Below are 17,422 nucleotides of genomic sequence, written 5' to 3' on the forward strand. Positions count from 1 at the left end.
AGGAGAAAGTGGTGCTCCTCTCGCCCTGGCCCCCCAAGTGCCCCGGGAGGTGGGGCCTGGCAGGGGCCCCCAGCGCCAGGAGGAGGTGGGGGAGGTCCTGCCGTGTGCTCTCTGAAGTCCTGGGAGCTGCAGCCTCGGGCACTGAGGGATGAGGCAGCAGCCAGCTGGTACAGATGGCCAGCATCCAGACATAGCTGGCCTGCCTGAGGGAGCCGCCGGGCCGCCGTCCCCGAGGGCCCTTCCTCTTTGCTGTGCTGACACGGAGCCACGGCCACGGTGCCAGCCTGGGCATGGTGTGGCTGGGACTCAGGGAGGGCCAGCACTGGTGCCCTTGGCCTCCTGCCTTGCCGAAAGGTGGCCGGAGGAGGGCAGGGGAGGGACCTGCAGGCAGGTCACACAGGGACGACCTGTTCCCAGGCCCCGCAGCCAGGGGAAAGGCGCGCACTGCAGACGGGTGAGGGAGGCAGCGAGGGACAGGCAGGCGGCTGAGCTGACCGCCTCCTTGGCTGAGCTGTGGCCCCGGTAGGTGAGCCGGCAACCTGGGGGGCTGAGCTGGGGACACTGGAAGGTGGGCCTGGCTTCAGCGAGGGCACTGAGGACGATGGTCTGGTCACAGGAAGCTGGACCCTGGGCAGAGCAGATGGGGCAGCACAGACGGGGTGGGGGCACCGTCCCTTTTTCTGGGCCCCACCCCGTAGATAAGGATAATGCTCCGCCCCACACACAGGTCACTTGCCAGCTCCTTGTTTGTGAAGCTAAAAGGTGAAAACACCCCCTGGGGAGGGACGGGCAGTGTGGATTCTGCCGGGCCTGGGCGTGGGGCAGCAGGGCCAGAGCCGTGTGGACTGCCACAGGGCCACCTCCGGACACAGGCAGGCTCAGGGACGCGAGTGTGTGCCACAGGTGGGCCACACACATGAGCGTGTGCACAGACCGGACGCTCAGTGTGCCAGGGGAAGACGAGCCCACGCGTGGGTGTCGGGCGGTGTCGTTGGGAATTTGGCGGTGGGCATCTTGAGGGGGACAGCAGGACGCCCTTCTGCTGGCTCCAGGAGGGGTGTGGAGGAGCCTCTCTGCTGCCCTGTGTGTGCGGTCACTTGAGCATTCAGGACAGACTGCTGCAGAGCCCACGGCCGTCTAGGGCCCCGGGAGCCTCCCCGAGGTCCTTGCCTCCCCGAGTCAAGACTAGCTTCCTCCCGCCTCACCCCACCCACCCAGCGCTCCCCTGCCTGGTGCCCTGGTGCCCTGGCGCGGTCTGTGGGGGCAGGTCGCCTTAGCAGCCCAGGTCTGGACGCTGAGGCCGGCACATGGGGCTGCTGGGCCCTTAGCTTGACGGCCCGTTTGCTCTCAGTGTTTCTCAGAGAGAGCCAGTGGGGGGCAGGCTGGCCTTCTGTCGGCAGCGATGCCCAGAGCCCGAAACCAGCCTGCTGACCATTCTCTCGCAGGGTTTTCCAATGCCAAGCCCTCTGCCCTGTAGGGCTTGGGGGGCACTGGGGAGCGGGTGGGTGGCATTATGTGGGTCCTGTCCCGTGTGTGTCTGTCTGAGGAAGAAGCCCCTGGGTCACTTTAGGGATCCTCCGGCCCAGGTTAGCAACGAGGGAGGGGCTGGCCCTGGAGCCTGCGGGTCCCTTTGACTTTGCAAAGCTGTGCCATATGTCACTGTGCCTGCTGTGTCTGGGCCACTCTGCCCTCCCACCCACCCACTGTGGTTTGCTGGGCTCTCCCCGGTGGCCGCAGGAGGCAGTGTGACCATCATAAATGACTTAAAGCACTGGGTGTTACAACGGGTGGAGGGGAGGGCGGGGTTTGCACTCAGTAGATTTGCACATGGAAGTGGGCGTGGTCGCCTGGCAGTGGGGGTTGAGGCAGGTGGATGGCAAGTTCAAGGCCAACCTAGGCAAAGAAATGAGACCCTGTCTCAAACGAAAGGGCTGGGGACACAGCTCAGTGGTGCAGCACCCCTGGCTCAATGCCCGTGTCACCAAGAAAAAGAGGGTATGGCTTCGCAGTTGGCCAGGCTACGGGAGCTTGTGTCACGCCTGCTGAGTGGCACTCAGTGTTGTCAGGTGCCGTGCAGATTGCTCCAGGCGGAGGTGGGGCCAAGTGCGGTGCGCCTCTGCCAGCTTGCTCTTCCCAGGAGACAGCGGTCGCAGAGGGTCTGGTTCCCAGGTGTGTCTTCCACCCTGGCCTCATGGCCAGATGCACCTGTGTCCCGGGATTTCTGCCCAGCGGCCCCTGGTGACACTTCAGACTCTCTACACTGAGCCCCTTTCCTGCTGGGGAGGAGACTGCCACACCTTGGCTGGAGCTAAGGCCCTGGGGTGTGTCCCTGGGGTGCTTCTCGGCACGCCCAGCCCAGCTGCCTGAAGACGGCCTAGTGGGTCCTCCCCCCCCCACCCACTGCCACCACCCAGGGCCAGGCTGTCTGACCTCTCCTGTGCAAGACGGCCTCAGTGTCTGTTGGCCTCCCCTCCCCTCTGCCTCCTCGCTCCTTATGGTGGCTGGGGGTCTCCAGAGCAGAAATGGAAGCAGGTGCCCCTCTTGGAAGCCCCTGCACAGAACCCAGCTGCCTCCAGGAGCTGTGCCCTTGACCCCGGCCTCCTGTCCTTGCTCACTGGCCACAGGTGGGCCACCTGCCTTTGGTCTTGAGGGGCTCCTGGGCGTCAGGGGCTCCTGGGAGTCCTGACAGGCACCCTCTTTCCGCCCTGCACCCCAGTGCTCTCAGGCGTTACTTGATTGATCATTCCTTGCTGCTCTTGCCTGGGGGGCACTTCTGCTGGGGTCTGGGCCCCTCGCTCGTGCTGCCTGCAGGAGGCCAGCGGATCCTTGCTGAACGAAGAAGCCGGGGCCTCTCCAGCACTCGCTGATGTGGACTCTTTTCTGTGTTTGATGGCTGAAGGCTAAGCCCGCTGGACCTCTGTGGCCACCTTTTGGTTTGGTAGGTCCTCCTGGTGGCCTTTGGTGGGCCTCGGCGGGCTCAGCCAGCACCAGCGGTCACCATTGGGGGCACACACCAGTGTAGATCTCACTGTGGCTCTTGATGGTTTTTTTCTTTTACCTTTTTTTTAAAAAATCCATTTAGTGCTTTGTGGTGTACAGTTTGGAGGGAGATGAGGAGGCCATACACCTCAGAAGTGGGGTAGCAGGAGCAGGCTGGCCTGCCAGGGGACATGAGGGAAGAGGTGATGCTTCTGGGTGTGCTGAGCAGGCGTGATGGCAGTCTGAGACGACGGCAGGAGTGAGGGCGGCCGACCAGGGGTCCTTCCCTCTCACCCTGTCTTTTGGGGGGGCGTGCTGGGGCTGGAGCCCAGGGCCTCGTGCATGCTGGACAAGTGCTCTGCCACCGAGCCACATCCCAAACCCTTTTATTTTGAGATGATGTCTAGCTAAATTGCCCAGGGTGGCCTTGATTTTGGGATCCTCCTGCCTCGGCCTCCAGAGTTGGAGTCACTGGGATTGCAGGCGTGTGTCGCTGTACCTGGCCCGCCGTGGACTTCTGAGAGCCCTTCCTTAGGTCACCAGTGAAGCTAGTGGAGCAGTGCAGGTCTGGGACAGAGTGCTTCCTGATGAGAGGTGGAGGAGGCGGAGGAGGAGGCGGAGGAGGAGGAGGAGGAGGAGGAGGAGGAGGAGGAGGAGGAGGAGGCGGAGGAGGCGGAGGAGGAGGAGGAGGAGGAGGCGGAGGAGGAGGAGGAGGAGGCCTGCTCCGTCCTGTGGCATGTGGCACGTGTTTTGGGGGATTCTGAGAGTGATTCCCACGGAGTCCTTGGGTACTGTCCGGGAGCTGGGGTGGTTTCTCAGAACAGGACAAATGCATTTGGCACTGGATTGTGTCCCTGCCTGAAGACCAGGGCGCAAGGCCGCTGTGGCTACACTTGTGGGTGCTCGGTGCGTTCCGGCTGCCTCCGGGGTTGGAGAGTGCCTGTTCCTGCCGTGGCTTCCTGTGTCTGCCAGCTGGGCTGATGTGCTGGCAGGGGTGAGGTTCCCTGGGACGGGCAGGGCACAGGGGCACCGGGACACCGCCGTCATCTTGGGCCTCTCAGTGAAGGCCACGAATGTACTGTGCTGGTCGCACCATGGTGTCACGGGTGGGGACACTTGGATCTGTTCATGAAAAGCGTGAAGTCCGTTAGGCGGGGAGGAGGGAAATCAGCACTGTCCCCTAACATGGGGGCCCTCCCGGCCTCTGGTAACGTGCTCCACTGTGTTTCCCGTCCTCCAGGTAACCTCCAGACATGGCAGAGGCTCACCAAGCTGTGGCCTTCCAGTTCACCGTCACTCCCGACGGGATCGACCTCCGCCTGAGCCATGAAGCCCTTAAACAAATCTGTCTCTCGGGACTCCACTCCTGGAAGAAGAAGTTCATCCGATTCAAGGTCTCCGATATTTAAGTTCTCTTGACACCTTCTGTCCGCATGCCAGTGGAGAATCAGTGTTTCACACGGGTGGTCAGCACTGGATTCCTGTCCCTGGAGTCCCCGCACAGATATATGAGCAGATTGAATTCTTGGCCCATTCTGAGAGGCAGGGAGAGCCCTGCGGCTCACTGGAGGGCAGGTGGGGCAGCCGGCTCAGAGGGGAGTCCCAAGCCAAGACTGGGACACACGTCTGTCCCCTGCTCCGAGGCGGAATCCTGTGTCTTGTTGGGAAAAGGTCTCTCCAAACTGCAGTGAGTTCAGTAGCTGGCCTTGCTGATGAGGGTCCTCGTGGGATCCCAGCCCAGTTCAGGCCACGTGTCCTCAGCCACGGTCATCCAAACAAGTAGGAACTTAGTCCTTTTAAAGTAGGGGTCTTGATTTCTTTATTTTTTGCTTTTTCTTTTTTGCGGTGTGCGGTTGGAACCCCGGGCCTTAAGCACGTCAGGCAAGCGCTCTGCCGCTGAGCCACACTCCCAGCCCAGTGTTAGTTCACGTATTAAAAGTCCCACTGAGAATCAACGTGTATTTGAACACATTCAGGCTACGACATGGAGCTGGGAGGGAGCCCAGCCCTGCCCGCCGCCCGCTGTCCAGGGCTTGGTTTCCTGGCGTCCTTCTGTGAGGGGGCTCTTGGGAGACCCCCTGAGCTAGAGCAGGGGTCAGCCAGTGAGCCCCTGGAGCCAGCCCTGCTGCACGGGTGTCCCTGGGCTCCAGGTGGCCTGGCGGTGCTCCACCCAGCACCCCCCACTGATTCTTTTTACATTTTTAGTTGTAGATGGGCCCAATACCTTTATTTTATTTGTTATTTTTACGTGGTGCACTATTCTTGCTGAGAGCGGCAAGAGTGGTACAGGTTCAGCCACGCAGGATACACCCTGCAGACGGGCCAGCTCCTCAGCGCTGCGTTGGAGGACAGTATGTGCACCGGGGGCCACCGGGGCCACCAGGGCTGCGTCAGGTGCAGGCCTCGGTGTGGATCTGGGGCTGGGTAGACCTGGTGAAGAGGAGGTGTTTTATTCCAGCACCTTCCTCCTATAGGCAGTTGGAGGTCAATGCTGCTGACCTGTGGGGGGTGCCTGTGCCTTCTGAGCAAGTTGAGACCTTGCTGGGACTTTGACCTTGTTCTCTGGGTCAAACCAAAGCCTTCCTAAGAGGCTTTGTTGTGGGGGTGGTTCCTGAGGTGCTGGGATGGAATCCTGGGCCTCGTGCTTGTAGGCAAGTGCCGTGCCACCGAGTGACACTCCTGCCGGAGAACGTCTCTTAATTGGAGCTCTCCAGACATACATCAGAGTGGCCCCTGCTGCTCCTCCTGGTTTCTCGGGGTCAACATTTCGCTAGTTTTATTTCAGGGGATCCTTTTCCCCTCAACGCCCCCTTCTGCCCCCCAGAGTATTTTCCAGCAGATTCCCCACGTGGAGCGAGGGCTCCTGGAACACTCAGGGAGCAGTGTAGGGTGGTTTTGCAGCTGGGGGCTCGGGCATCCTGGGCAGTAGCAGGTTGGGGTAGGACCTCACGGTGGCCCAGGGATGTCCCTCACCAGCCGTGAGCCAGACTGGGAGGAACCTGGCATCTGTATGGTGAGCTAGTGCCTGGGGCGATGGGTGTCCTGGGTCCCTCTTGGGGACTGTGACAGGGAAGGTTCTGGCTGGGAAGTTGAGGAAGACTGGACGCAGGTGGAGCAGCTGTGACTGACAGGCTAGCGCTAGGGCGCCCGGCGTCCGGGGTGCAGTGGTGGTGGCCCTGGAGGGCGTGGCTCACGGCTGGCCTGTCTGTCTAGAACGGCATCATCACCGGCGTGTTCCCCGCGAGCCCCTCCAGTTGGCTCATCGTGGTGGTGGGCGTGATGTCCTCCACGTACCTCAAAGTGGACCCCTCCCTGGGGATGATCGCAAGAATCAACCGGACCCTGGACTCCACGTGAGTAACCCTGCCCCATCTCCAGCCGTCCAGAAGGCTGCTTTCCTACTGTCCACATTCCTTGTCCCTTCAGATGCAGTGACCGTCACTGCTCCGCGGGAGGGAAGCGTTAGCCGTTGCTTGCAGGTTGGCTTCTCCCACTTCCTGGGCTGGAGTGGAGGTTCCCCTGGGGCTTGGGACCTTGTGGCCTTTCCTCTGCAGACCTGGGTGGGAAGAGTGGTGGGGACAGGTCCCTGCTGGAGGTGTCTGTCTGCCTGAGGCCCCTCAGTGGCCGCGCACAGAGCCCACAGTGTCCTCACAGGGAGTTTCTGCCCAGGGCTGGTTCCAGTGTGGCCACGTCTGCACATTTGTGGTCAGCGCAGCCCCGGTTCGGGGTTCCTGCACTGATTGCCATGGGGCGCTTGGAGTGGCTTAGCCCCCCACCCCCAGGAAGCCCCCGCCAGGCCTATACTTGGAGTCAGATTTTTCTAGGTGCTTGGAAACAGGTTCTGCTCCACCAAGAAATAAGACCCAGGCTGGTGTGTGAGTCGGTAATTTTCTTGAAAAAGTCCCTCAGTCCCCGGGGTCTCCTGCGGCCACATTCCACACACATCTCTTCTTCCTTCTGTGGTGCTGGGGACGGAACCCAGGACCTCACATGTGGGTGCTGGGGCCGGAACCCAGGGCCTCACACATGCTGGGCAAGTGCTGACCCCTGAGCCGCAGCCCAGCCCTTGCACGCATTTCTCAGCCACCTGTGGTGTCTGTTGTGTGCCCAGTTCCCAACAGGATCCTGACCCTACACGGGGTCTTCAGGTCAGACCCTGTGCTACAGTGACCTCTCATTAGGGTCCCCCTGCTACCGACAAGGAAATACTCAGAGATGCAGGGTCTCCTCAGGGGTCAGGGAAAGAGGTAGTGCGTGGGGTCCCTGGGATCCAGACCCAGCTCTGCCTAGTTCTGAATCTGTGCTTCCTTCGGTGTCCCTCAGAGCCCTTTCCCTCCCACCAGAACCTTCCAAGAGACAAACCACAATACAACCAGCTGCCTCAGTGACGTCCACCTGCTCAGATGCAGAACACCTGGGCTTCGGTCCCTGGTGCCCTGGTGCCTTGCACCCGAGCACCTGAACGCACGTCTTTGTTCTCTGGTTTGAAAGCCCTGCGGTGTCAGGAAGGGTCCCTGGCTGTCCCCACCAGGCGTTCCATTCGGCTTCTGCTTGTTTTTATGGAGGAGCACAGTAGGCCGGTGACCAGAGGAGTAACGACCCAGGTCCTCCTGGGGCCCGGGCCTCCTCTTTGGGCCAGCAGTGCCCGCGGCGGGTGGGGGGCGGGCCACGCTGAAGCGGAGCTCTGGGTCTCCTTCATGGTCTCCCCACTCCTGGCCCTGTTCCCTCAGAAAGGGGTAAGGAAATAACCTGGTCAGTGTGGCCAGGGCTGGGGCTCAGCCTGCAGGGCCCCGGTTCCACCCCAGGTGGCCACAGGTGGACAGTCTCAGCAAACCACTGATTTGGTTGTGCTGACCGTGTGCAGTGCGCGATGAGGTGCGTCAGCCTGGCCCTGAGGGTATTCCCAGGACACTGAGTGGTGCCCCGGCTCTTGGCCTCTGCTTTTTGAGGGGTCCGTGCGGGAGTCCGCTGCAGCCTGCTCCCTAAGCGGACACTCAGAGTGAGCAGGAGGGCTGGCTCATGCCTTCAACAGATAAACCTTCCCAGTCATTTGGGTGGACACACGCCTGGCCTGGGTCCCGGCCAGCTTCCTTGTCTGCCAGGGGACGGGGAAGCCGTGGTAGGGACTGCTGCTGTCTTGTCATCACAAGAGCACGTGGCAGACCTTGCCTGTGGCCAGCCTGCCTCCTGTCTCCCTCCAGCCAGGGGCCATGGCCCTCGGACAGCTCACACAGCTCACAGCTCGCGTCAATCAGCGAGCTGGCGGGAGCTTGGCCCGCCTCCCTTCATGCTGCCTGGGGTCAGACACTTAGTGTGCTCCCTCGCGTGGGCGGACTCTCCAACCTGGGCTCTGTTTAGAATCCGCCAGCTCTTTACAGGCTTTCGTAATCTGGCCGTTATAAGATTTGTGTCTTGGCCCTATTTTGGTAAACTGGGTCATCCCTGGTCCAGATTTAGAAAGGCCAGGCTGAGGGTCAGCATCTTCCAGCCCCAAGTACTGTCCTGGAACGTCCTGGGGGGGCTCCAGTGACCCGGGCTGCTGCTTTTTCTTTCTTGGCTGTGCTGGGGGCGAACCCAGGGCCTCATTCATGCTAGGTAGGCGCCCTTCCCTGAGCTGCACACCCTGCCCCGGGCTGCCACTTCCCAAGTGCGGGCCTTTGAACCGTGTGGGTGTCATCTCTGTGGCTCTTCGTCCTCGGCAGCCTGACAGGGAGCATGTTCCTCAAAGGAAAGCCTTTGCCATCCAGGTACCTCTGTGTATGTAGACAAAATTCTGAGCATATTACTGAGTGCAGTGGTGCACGCCTGTAATCCCAGTGACCCTGGAGGCTGAGGCAGGAGGACTGCAAGTTTGAGGCCAGCCTCAGCAGCTTAGTGAGACTGTGTCTCAAAAAGTAAAAAAGGGCTGGGGATGTGGCTCAATGGTTAAGCACCCCCACATTCAATCCCCGGTATTAAAAAATATACTGGATATGTCATTTATTTATTTATGCTAAAATACTCTTTGATTTTTGTGAATGGAACCTCTAATATAGTAATGTAGTACCTAGAAATCTAAGATATAAATAATCTTAAATATAGCTTCTTAAATCCCTAAATCTAGGTTTGCTTATACATCAGATTATCAGAAAAGATTATGTAGTTTTCAAGTAAATACTACAGTTGAACATTAGATTTGACAGTTTATAGAAAAATACAGATTTTTAAGCAAATTTGTATTTCACCTTGAAGATAATTTGTTTCTGGGTCATTGTTGAATACATTGTTAAACTGATGGCTTCAAACATTTGATATGTTCAGGTTGTGTAGATTGTTTGTCTTTTGAAAAACACCTTTTTTCAATATCTTGCAGTTTCTAAGCAACTAACACTAAAAACCACAAAGAGTTGTATTTCATCTATATTTTTTCTTGCAGTATCTGCGGTTTTGTTTTTAACTCTCAAGTCTCACAGTCACACTATTTGGCTATTTTGTGAGTGATGAATCTCCTCGACTTCAGTCCTCGTGAGGGTTGGCACCATCTCGTGTTTCAGGTCCCACTTTTACCATGAAGCACAACCTTTTCTGTCTCAAAGGAAACATTTTTGTTTTTCTGCATAGTATTTGAATGATCATCGTATGTGATCCAGTCATTTTTTATGCATGATAAATATTCTATCTAGACCAAAAGCAAGCTCTTTTGATAGTTCAGGTAGTACTTGTTTTTTTTTTTATTTATTTTTATTTATATATGACAGCAGAGTGTATTACAATTCTCATTACACATATAGAGCACAATTTTTCATTTCTCTGGTTGTATACAGAATACATTGACACCAATCCGTGTCTTCATACATGTACTTTGGATAATGATGCCCATCACATTCCACCATCATTGCTAACCCCCGGCCCCCTCCCTGCCCCCCCCCCCACTGTGTAGAGTCCGTCTCTCCTCCCCTGCTCCCCTCCCTACCCCACTGTGAATCAGCCTGCTTGGGTCAGAGAACACATTCGGCACAGGGGGTTGTTGTGACAGATGATTTTGTGGGAGTAATAGCAACATCCAAAGGTCCCTTTGAGTGGGAAAAAGTGATCATGAGCAGAAGAAAAAGGCTTGGAATCCCAGTGCGCACCTCGGCACGCCCCGCCCCACCGTGTGGCTTTCTCCTGGGGGGCCCCCTACACCCAGGTGGCCCAAGTCAGCCCACCCAGGCACATGTGCGGGTCATTGTTTTAAGGGATGGCGTCTCTCTGGGGTGCCCAGGCAGGTCTTGGACTCCCGGGCTCCCGGTAGCTGGGGTGCAGGGCCACGCGGAGGTCCTGGCCAGGAGCTGGCTCATTTTGGGGGAGAAGGGCGGACTTTGAGTCTTGGAGGGGATCCTGAGCTGTCTTCCCTGTTCTCCCAAGGAGCGGCTCTGGTCCAGGCGGGCGGCCTTCTCCCGTTTCTGTCCCTGGAAAGCAGCTTTGCCCCGTGGCTCACCCCGTGGCTCACCCCGTCTCGCCGCCCCTCCCCCACCCCACACTTTGGCGTCCTGTGTGGTTTGTCCCCCCAGCAACTGCATGACCAGCCAGACGAAGAAAGTGGTCAGCGGCGTCCTCTTCAGTACGGGCCTCTGGGTGGCCCTCATCGTCACCATGCGCTACTCCCTGAAGGTGCTGCTCTCCTACCACGGCTGGATGTTCGCGGAGCACGGCAAGATGAGCCGAGCCACCAAGATCTGGATGGTGAGAGCACGTGGCCTCAGGGGCGCCCCCTGGCACATGGCATGCCACGGCCTGACCCCTGGTTGCCCAGCCCTGCAGGCCGGGGGCAGTCCTCTCTGACCCGAGCGCCGCCTGCTCCGTGGGGACTGGCTCAGGTTTGGTTCAGGCCCCCGCCCGGGTCTGGGCAGCGTTCCCCACGCCATGTCGTCGGGCACTCGGGGTTTAGCTGACCCCTGCTGGCCGTGGCCCGGACCCAGCAGTCTCTACAGGTAACGGCTGAGCTCTGCCTGGGCCTCTGTCCAGATGCAGCCCTTCCACTGTCTGCATGAGCGCAGTTGTCTGAAGGATCACCCATCCTCAGTGGGACTTGTCTTAGGACTTCTCAGCCCTCCTCTTTGGGGTTCGGCCCCTGTAGGCCACCACAGGCCCTGAGTGTCCCCGAGTGTGCCTGTCCTCTTGTTGCTGGGTCCGTGGGCACCAGGCTCTTCGAGCCCAATCTGGGTCTTTGGAGCTGGGTGCTTAGTACAGAAACAGAACTTGGTTGATCCTCACTGTCTGCAGCGTCCTGAACGGTTTTCTTGAACCTGGTCACAGGGAGAGTCTCTCCAAGTCCCTGGTCCCCTGGAGCTGTCCTTGGTCTCGACGATGTGCTTGGAATCAGTGTGTGGGCGCTGCTCGCTCATCTGCCCCGCGGTCGGCACCCGACTGTTCTGTTCCGTCACCATGTGGCGGCCCCAGCCGTGGGCTGGGCCTGCTGCTCGGGCCTCCAGGGGGTCACCTTGGTGCCCAACCACCCCCCAGGGCTCCACTTTCCCCAGGACATCGGCTTTGTTCTTTGGCTGCACATTCTCTGATTGCTAGGGAAGCTGGACACCTAGACAGGAGGGAGACGGTGGCCCATGCGGAGTGGCCTGATGATGTCTCCTCGAGGGGCTGATCAACGTCCCCTTAGTGTGGCACTTGTGGCTGATTGACATCCCCCAGGGTGGCACTTGGGCCAAGCCGAGTCCCGTGGTGCCTCAGCACTGGGGCCACGCCGCCCATGCCCTAGGAGCACCTTTGTTCCTGTCGGCCTGAGGTGACCTCCAGCAGGTCCAGCCGTTCACCAGGGCCCATGGGGAGGGCGCGTTGTTTTCCTCCAGTTGAGGGACAAGGGGACTGCATCGTCCCCCCGGGGTTGGCTCCTGAGCCAGGCCAGGGCTGACCTCAGCCCCTGTTCCCGGAGCCTGAGCTGCCCTACGCCCAGGGCTGCAGGGGAGGTGGGCGCAGTGCGCGGGGCTGGGCCCCAGCTGACCCTGCGGGACACGGGCAGCGGCATCTCCACGCTGGTCCAGCCTGGCGTTTCTGGGTTTCTGTGTGTGTTTGCCACGGCCAGCGAGGGAGGGGCAGAGCGTGGCCTGGAGGAAAAGCACCCCCTACAGGCCCTCGTGAACTGTTGGCCATGTCCACGTCGGGAACTGGCCTTGGGTCTTCCCCGTAGCCACGTCTTTAAAATGTCACCTTTTCCTTCAGAGCATGGTCAAGATCTTCTCTGGCCGGAAACCCATGCTGTACAGCTTCCAGACGTCTCTGCCTCGCCTGCCTGTCCCAGCCGTGGAGGACACCGTCAGCAGGGTGGGTGTGGCCGGCGGTCCTGGGGTCCGGGTGCATCTGGTTCTGAGTCAGGTCGCGTCACCTGCTCTGATTGGCTCGCAGCACTGTGCCCTGTGGGGCCGTTGGCATTGGTTCCGCTGTGAGGTTTTGTCTTGAGATGTTTCAGGGAAGGTTTCACGTTTCATAGAGAAACTACGGGGGTGGGGTGGGGGGGGCGTGTTTTTTCAGCAGCTTCACTGAGATACAGTTTACTTATTTAAAAAAACGTTTTTAGCTGTAGATGGACACGATGCCTTTATTTTATTTATTTATTTTATGGGGTGCTGAGGATGGAACCCAGTGCCTCACACGTGCCAGGCGAGCGCTCTGCCCCTGAGCCCTGCCACGGCCTGAGATACAGCGTGCATCATGTACAGTTTCCCCGTGCAGTTCCGAGGTTTTGGAGTCTCACGTAACTGTCCCAAACGTAGCATGTGTATGTTGCACTTGTGTGTGTGTGTGTGTGTGTGTTTGTGTGTGCACTTGTGAGACACGAGTCTATGTCTTCTCCTTCTGGAGTGTGGCTTCGGTGACGTTGGTTGTATTCACCTCTGTCTGTAGCCAAACTCTCTCGTGGTCTCAGACAACCCTAAACCGTTGAGCAATGACTCCCGCGGCCCTCCCCCAGCCCTAGTGACCTCTGTCCCACTTTTTGCTTCTGCCTCTGCTATTCAGGACATTGCAGATAAGTGCCGTCTTACAGGGTGTGACTTCCTAGGCCTGGCTCAGTCCACTGAGATGTGACTTCTTTCTGTGTCCTGGAGATAGAGCCCAGGGCCTTGCACACACTAGGCAAGCGCTGCCCCTGAGCTGTCCCCAGCCCAGCCATCTCAGGTCCATCCATGCGTGGCCTGCGGGTGCATGTTCCTTCTTTGGCTGAAGAGCATTCCTTGGTGTGGCGGACGGCAGCTCACCCTCCGTGGACGGTCGTCTGAGCGGTTGCCGCCACTCGGCTGTGGCACATGATTCTGCTGAGTGTCCACGGACAGCCTTTTGTTTTCCGGTTGCAGCTGGCCTGAGGTTATGTCCAGGAGAGGAGGAGTGTCCTCTGTTGATGGAGGGTAGTTCTACATAGACGGCTGCACAGCTTAAACCCTCACCAGCGTCTATGAGGGCTCCGTTGTTTCTTGTCTTAAGCTGGAAACTTCTGGGAGTCAGGGTTTGGACATTGGTTCAGTGACTTAGTCCCTATTTTCGGCAGGTCCCTTCCCATCTGTGCTCTCCTGAGTCCTCCCCTGTGTGGGGGCTGAGGCCACCCCACTGCGGCACCCTCTGGTGGAGGGGCCCAGGGCTCTGCAGGCCGGCGGTCGCCAAGGCCCCCTGCCCTGCGTGGCTCAGGCTCTGCCGCACAGCACGGTTGCTGTCTCACTAAAGCACTTGGAATAAGCCTCCAGATGGGAGCAGCTGGCCCTTTTCAGAGACAGGCCCTGCCCTCCAGCGCTCAGCTGGGCCCTGCGTTCCCAAGGCTGTTCTGGCCCCAGTGGGGCAGTCAGGAAGTGAGCTGCCCACGTAGGTGCAGGGGGAGTGCCCGAGTGCCCTGCTCCCCCGTGCCCCTCCGTCCAGCATCTGCTCTGTTAAAGCAGTGCCTGTCAGGTGTCTGTGCGCTGAGACCCTGACCCTGGGGCCTGGCCTGGGCCTGTCACGGTGGAGACAGCGCTGTCCTGTCACCTGCCTGGCCCTCCCCCATCTCACGGGCACCACCCCAGGTCATCATAGCGTAGGTGGAAACAGACCTTTGATTACAGGCCAAGTCATGGACAAGGGACTCTCCTGAGATCTCTGTTCACCAAGCGGTGACCTTGACGCTGTAGAGTTGACCCTGGTGGACTGGTGGTGATATAGGATTTGATATAGGATGAAGGATGAAAGGGTTTTAAGTGTTTAGTTGTCATTAACCCCCAGGTCCTTCCCCAGCAGAGCGGTTAACTTTGGGGGCTGGTTGAGATCAACCCGGGGAAGGTTTTACAGTGTTTTGAACACAGTGTGACTTCTGTAGGCACAGGCGGGGGGCGCCAGGCCTAGATGCCCGTGTGTAACTGGCCGATGTTTCCTTCACTAACCAGTATCTGGAATCCGTGAGGCCTCTCATGAAGGACGGGGACTTCCAGCGCATGACAGCACTTGCTCAAGATTTTGCTGTCAACCTTGGACCAAAATTACAGTGGTACTTGAAGTTGAAATCCTGGTGGGCCACAAATTATGTAAGTCTTTATATCCATAATGTTTCTTTCCTTTTTCTTTTTTTCCTTTTTTGGTACCAAGGATTGAACCCAGGGGTACTTAACCACTGAGCCATCTCTCCAGCCCTTCTTTATATTTTATCTGGAGATAGGATCTCACCGAGTTGCTCAGGGCCTTGCTAAGTTGCTGAGGCTGGCTTTGAACTTGGATCCTCCTACCTCAGCTTCCAGAGCCGCTGGGATGACAGGCATGTGCCACGGTACCCAGCTCCCAGCCCTTTTTATTTTAAGACAGGATCTAATTTGCTTAGTGTCTCATTAAGTTGCTGAGGTTGGCCTCAACCTTGCGATCCTCCTGCCTCAGCCTCCTGAGTTGCTGGGTGTACAGGTGTGCGCCACCACACCCTAAACATAACATTAACTTGATGAAATTTTACCATATGAAAATACAGATTTATGGGCCAGGGATGACCGAGTTGAAGTCACAGTGTAGACTAGCCGGGCTCACCCCAGACAGAGGACCTGGGTGCAGATGTGGTGACGGTTTGGCCTGAGAGCAGGTGTGTGGAGGAGGGACATCTATACCTGCCGTCTGTGCTGTGGAGCTGCTCCTCCTGCAGCATCGGGGCGCGCTGCCCGGCCACCTGCTCCTCCCCTCTGGTGGGGCTCCTTTGACCCCTGGAGCTTCTCCTCGCAGCCCTCGGGTCAGGGCTGGGATGTGGCTGGGTCCCGCCCAGCTCCCGGTCCATTGGCGTCTGCTCCAGGATGGCGTCTTGGCAGTCTGCGCCAGGACCCGCTGAGCTTCCTCGTAGGCGGGGAGGCCAGGGGAGACGTTTGGGGATGAAGCAGGGGGCACAGTCCAGGCTTTGAGGACCACTCATGTGCAAGAAGAGGTGTCAGAAGTGACCCAGGTGGAGCAGGGGACGGTGCCAGTCGGGCGTTGTGGCTGGGTGGGACAGTGTCTGTGGGTGCTGAGGAAGCGCTCCTTGGGTGACATCGGGTCGTTAATTTTAGAGAACAAGATAACGTGCAGTCCTCCAGGGCCGTGGCTTTGACTGGTACCGGGTCAGAACCAGGGAGGGAACCCAGACTGCACCACGTCCCCAGCCCTTTCCATTCTGTTTTGAGACAGGGTCTCTCTCGCTCAGTTGCTGGGGGCCTTGCTAAGATGCCCAGGCTGGCCTTGAATCCTCCTGCCTCAGCCTCCCAACCTGCCGGGCTCCGGGCGTGAGCTCTGCACTTGGCGAGATGCGGGCTCTTCCAGGGATACCCGGGGAGGGGAAGCTATCTGCGGGGCAGTTTGGGATCTTATCACCTTGTGCTGGGTGGAGTGCAGCGTCTCTGCCTGGACAGTGCTGGCTACTCAAGCAGGTCAGCAGGCCGCTGTCACTTGTGTTTTCACTGTCTGAGAAATGGAGGTGACCCACCTCCTGGCTGGGCCTCAACCTGAGACAGTGCGGTTCCCACTGTCCTGCCATCTCTTGGTTTAGGGGCTCCATGCTCTGGAGTGGCCCCGGGAGACACTGGAGTCTTCCAGCGAGCACCAAGGGTGTCCAGGGCCGTGGCTCCCGCTCAGCCTCTGGCTGTCCCTGTTTTATTGCCAGGTGAGCGACTGGTGGGAGGAGTACATTTACCTGCGAGGACGGGGACCGCTGATGGTGAACAGCAACTACTACGCCATGGTGAGTCCGCCAGCCGGCTGCCGTCCACGGGGTGGTGGGGCAGCACGCGTCCTGCACAGGTGACCCCGTCAGGGCTCTGCTGGGTGCTGGGTGAGCTCAGGGGCTGCACCCCTGCTCCTGTTTCCCCCGCCCAAGTCTTCACCCCCTGGGGACGCCAGGCCTGCTTTCCACACCGAGGACCACGTGAGCATCCGTTTGTACGGGAGGTTGCTCAAGGTGCTGAGGTGCTGCAGAGAAGTCTGGATTGCAAATACAGGCTTCCTGCGAGCAGGACTTCCATGCCCCGTACCAGTGCCGCTGTTGCGTAACTCAGCTCGATGACATCTGCCTCACTCGCCCTCCGGGCTCATGTCCCTGCCTGCACCTGGGCTCAGCCCGTGGCTTGGCTGAGAGCTTGCACCAGGTGCTGACCTGGGCCCTCTTCCGCGCGAAGGCAGCTGCTGAGGAGCCGGGGCCGTGCTTTCCTGCCGCAGCCTTTGCCTGTGGACGTGCGGGTGACTGTCCCGGGGCCCCTTGGTTTGGCTCCAGGCCTCTGTGAGTCACAGGTGGAGCAGGTGTGGTTGAGCCCTCGGAGGCCGAGGTGGAGCTGTCTGGTGTTCGCCTCCCATGACCCTCTCTTTGCCGTCGTCCCCCCTTCAGGAGATGGTGTACATCACCCCGACTCACATCCAGGCCGCGAGAGCGGGCAACACCATCCACGCCATCCTGCTGTACCGCCACAAGCTGGACCGGGAGGAGATCAAGCCGGTGAGTGGACAGACTGCGTCAGGAAGGTCCCCTGGCAGGGCTGGGGCTGGGCTCAGAGACAGGGTGCTTCCCTGGCGTGTGTGAGGCACTGGGTTTGGCCTTCAGCACCACATAAAAAGGAATGAATGAATGGACAAATAAATGGGGTTATGTCCGTCCACAACTAAAAAGGGAAAAAGGCCCCTTAGCCGAGCACAGTAGCACACATCTGTGAAACCACGACTCAGGAGGCTGAGGCAGGATGACCACTAGTTCCCGGTCAGTCCGGGCAACTTGGTGAGACCCTGTCTCAAATTTCACAAAGGGCCAGGGCTGGGCACTGTAGTGTGCCACTGTGATCCCAGTGGCTCGGGAGACTGAGATAGGAGGATGACGAGTTCAAGGCCAGCCTCAGCAGCTCAGTGAGGCCCTAAGCAACTTAGCAAGACTCTGTCTCCAAATAAAATATAGAAGACGATCTGGGGACGCGGCTTGGCGGTAAAGCACCTCTGGTTCCATCCCAGTACAGACAATAGCAGT

At 58.9% G+C, this 17,422-nt stretch overlaps 1 protein-coding gene across 4 annotated transcripts in view; it reads left to right on the forward strand.

The window, feature by feature from the left end:
- The window catches only part of Cpt1a (carnitine palmitoyltransferase 1A), a 50,177-nt gene that overhangs the window by 9,717 nt on the left and 23,038 nt on the right, over nt 1–17,422 (forward strand). For 3 of the 4 annotated variants that reach the window (XM_046444988.2, XM_046444991.2, XM_046444990.2), the window contains exons 2-8: nt 4,220–4,373; nt 6,193–6,332; nt 10,512–10,683; nt 12,175–12,276; nt 14,358–14,495; nt 16,079–16,156; nt 16,796–16,903. In XM_046444988.2, the coding sequence (XP_046300944.1) occupies nt 4,233–4,373; nt 6,193–6,332; nt 10,512–10,683; nt 12,175–12,276; nt 14,358–14,495; nt 16,079–16,156; nt 16,796–16,903 (879 nt within the window). In that variant the 5' untranslated portion in view covers nt 4,220–4,232. Of the gene's footprint in view, nt 1–395; nt 523–4,219; nt 4,374–6,192; nt 6,333–10,511; nt 10,684–12,174; nt 12,277–14,357; nt 14,496–16,078; nt 16,157–16,795; nt 16,904–17,422 lie in introns of those variants that run through there. The other variant, XM_046444989.2, reaches the window with a different exon arrangement.

Source organism: Marmota monax, unplaced genomic scaffold (genome assembly GCF_021218885.2).
Source record: "Marmota monax isolate L192 unplaced genomic scaffold, Marmota_monax_Labrador192_F-V1.1 WCK01_AAM20220418_F8-fsc00038, whole genome shotgun sequence".
Classification (NCBI taxonomy): Eukaryota; Metazoa; Chordata; class Mammalia; order Rodentia; family Sciuridae; genus Marmota; species Marmota monax.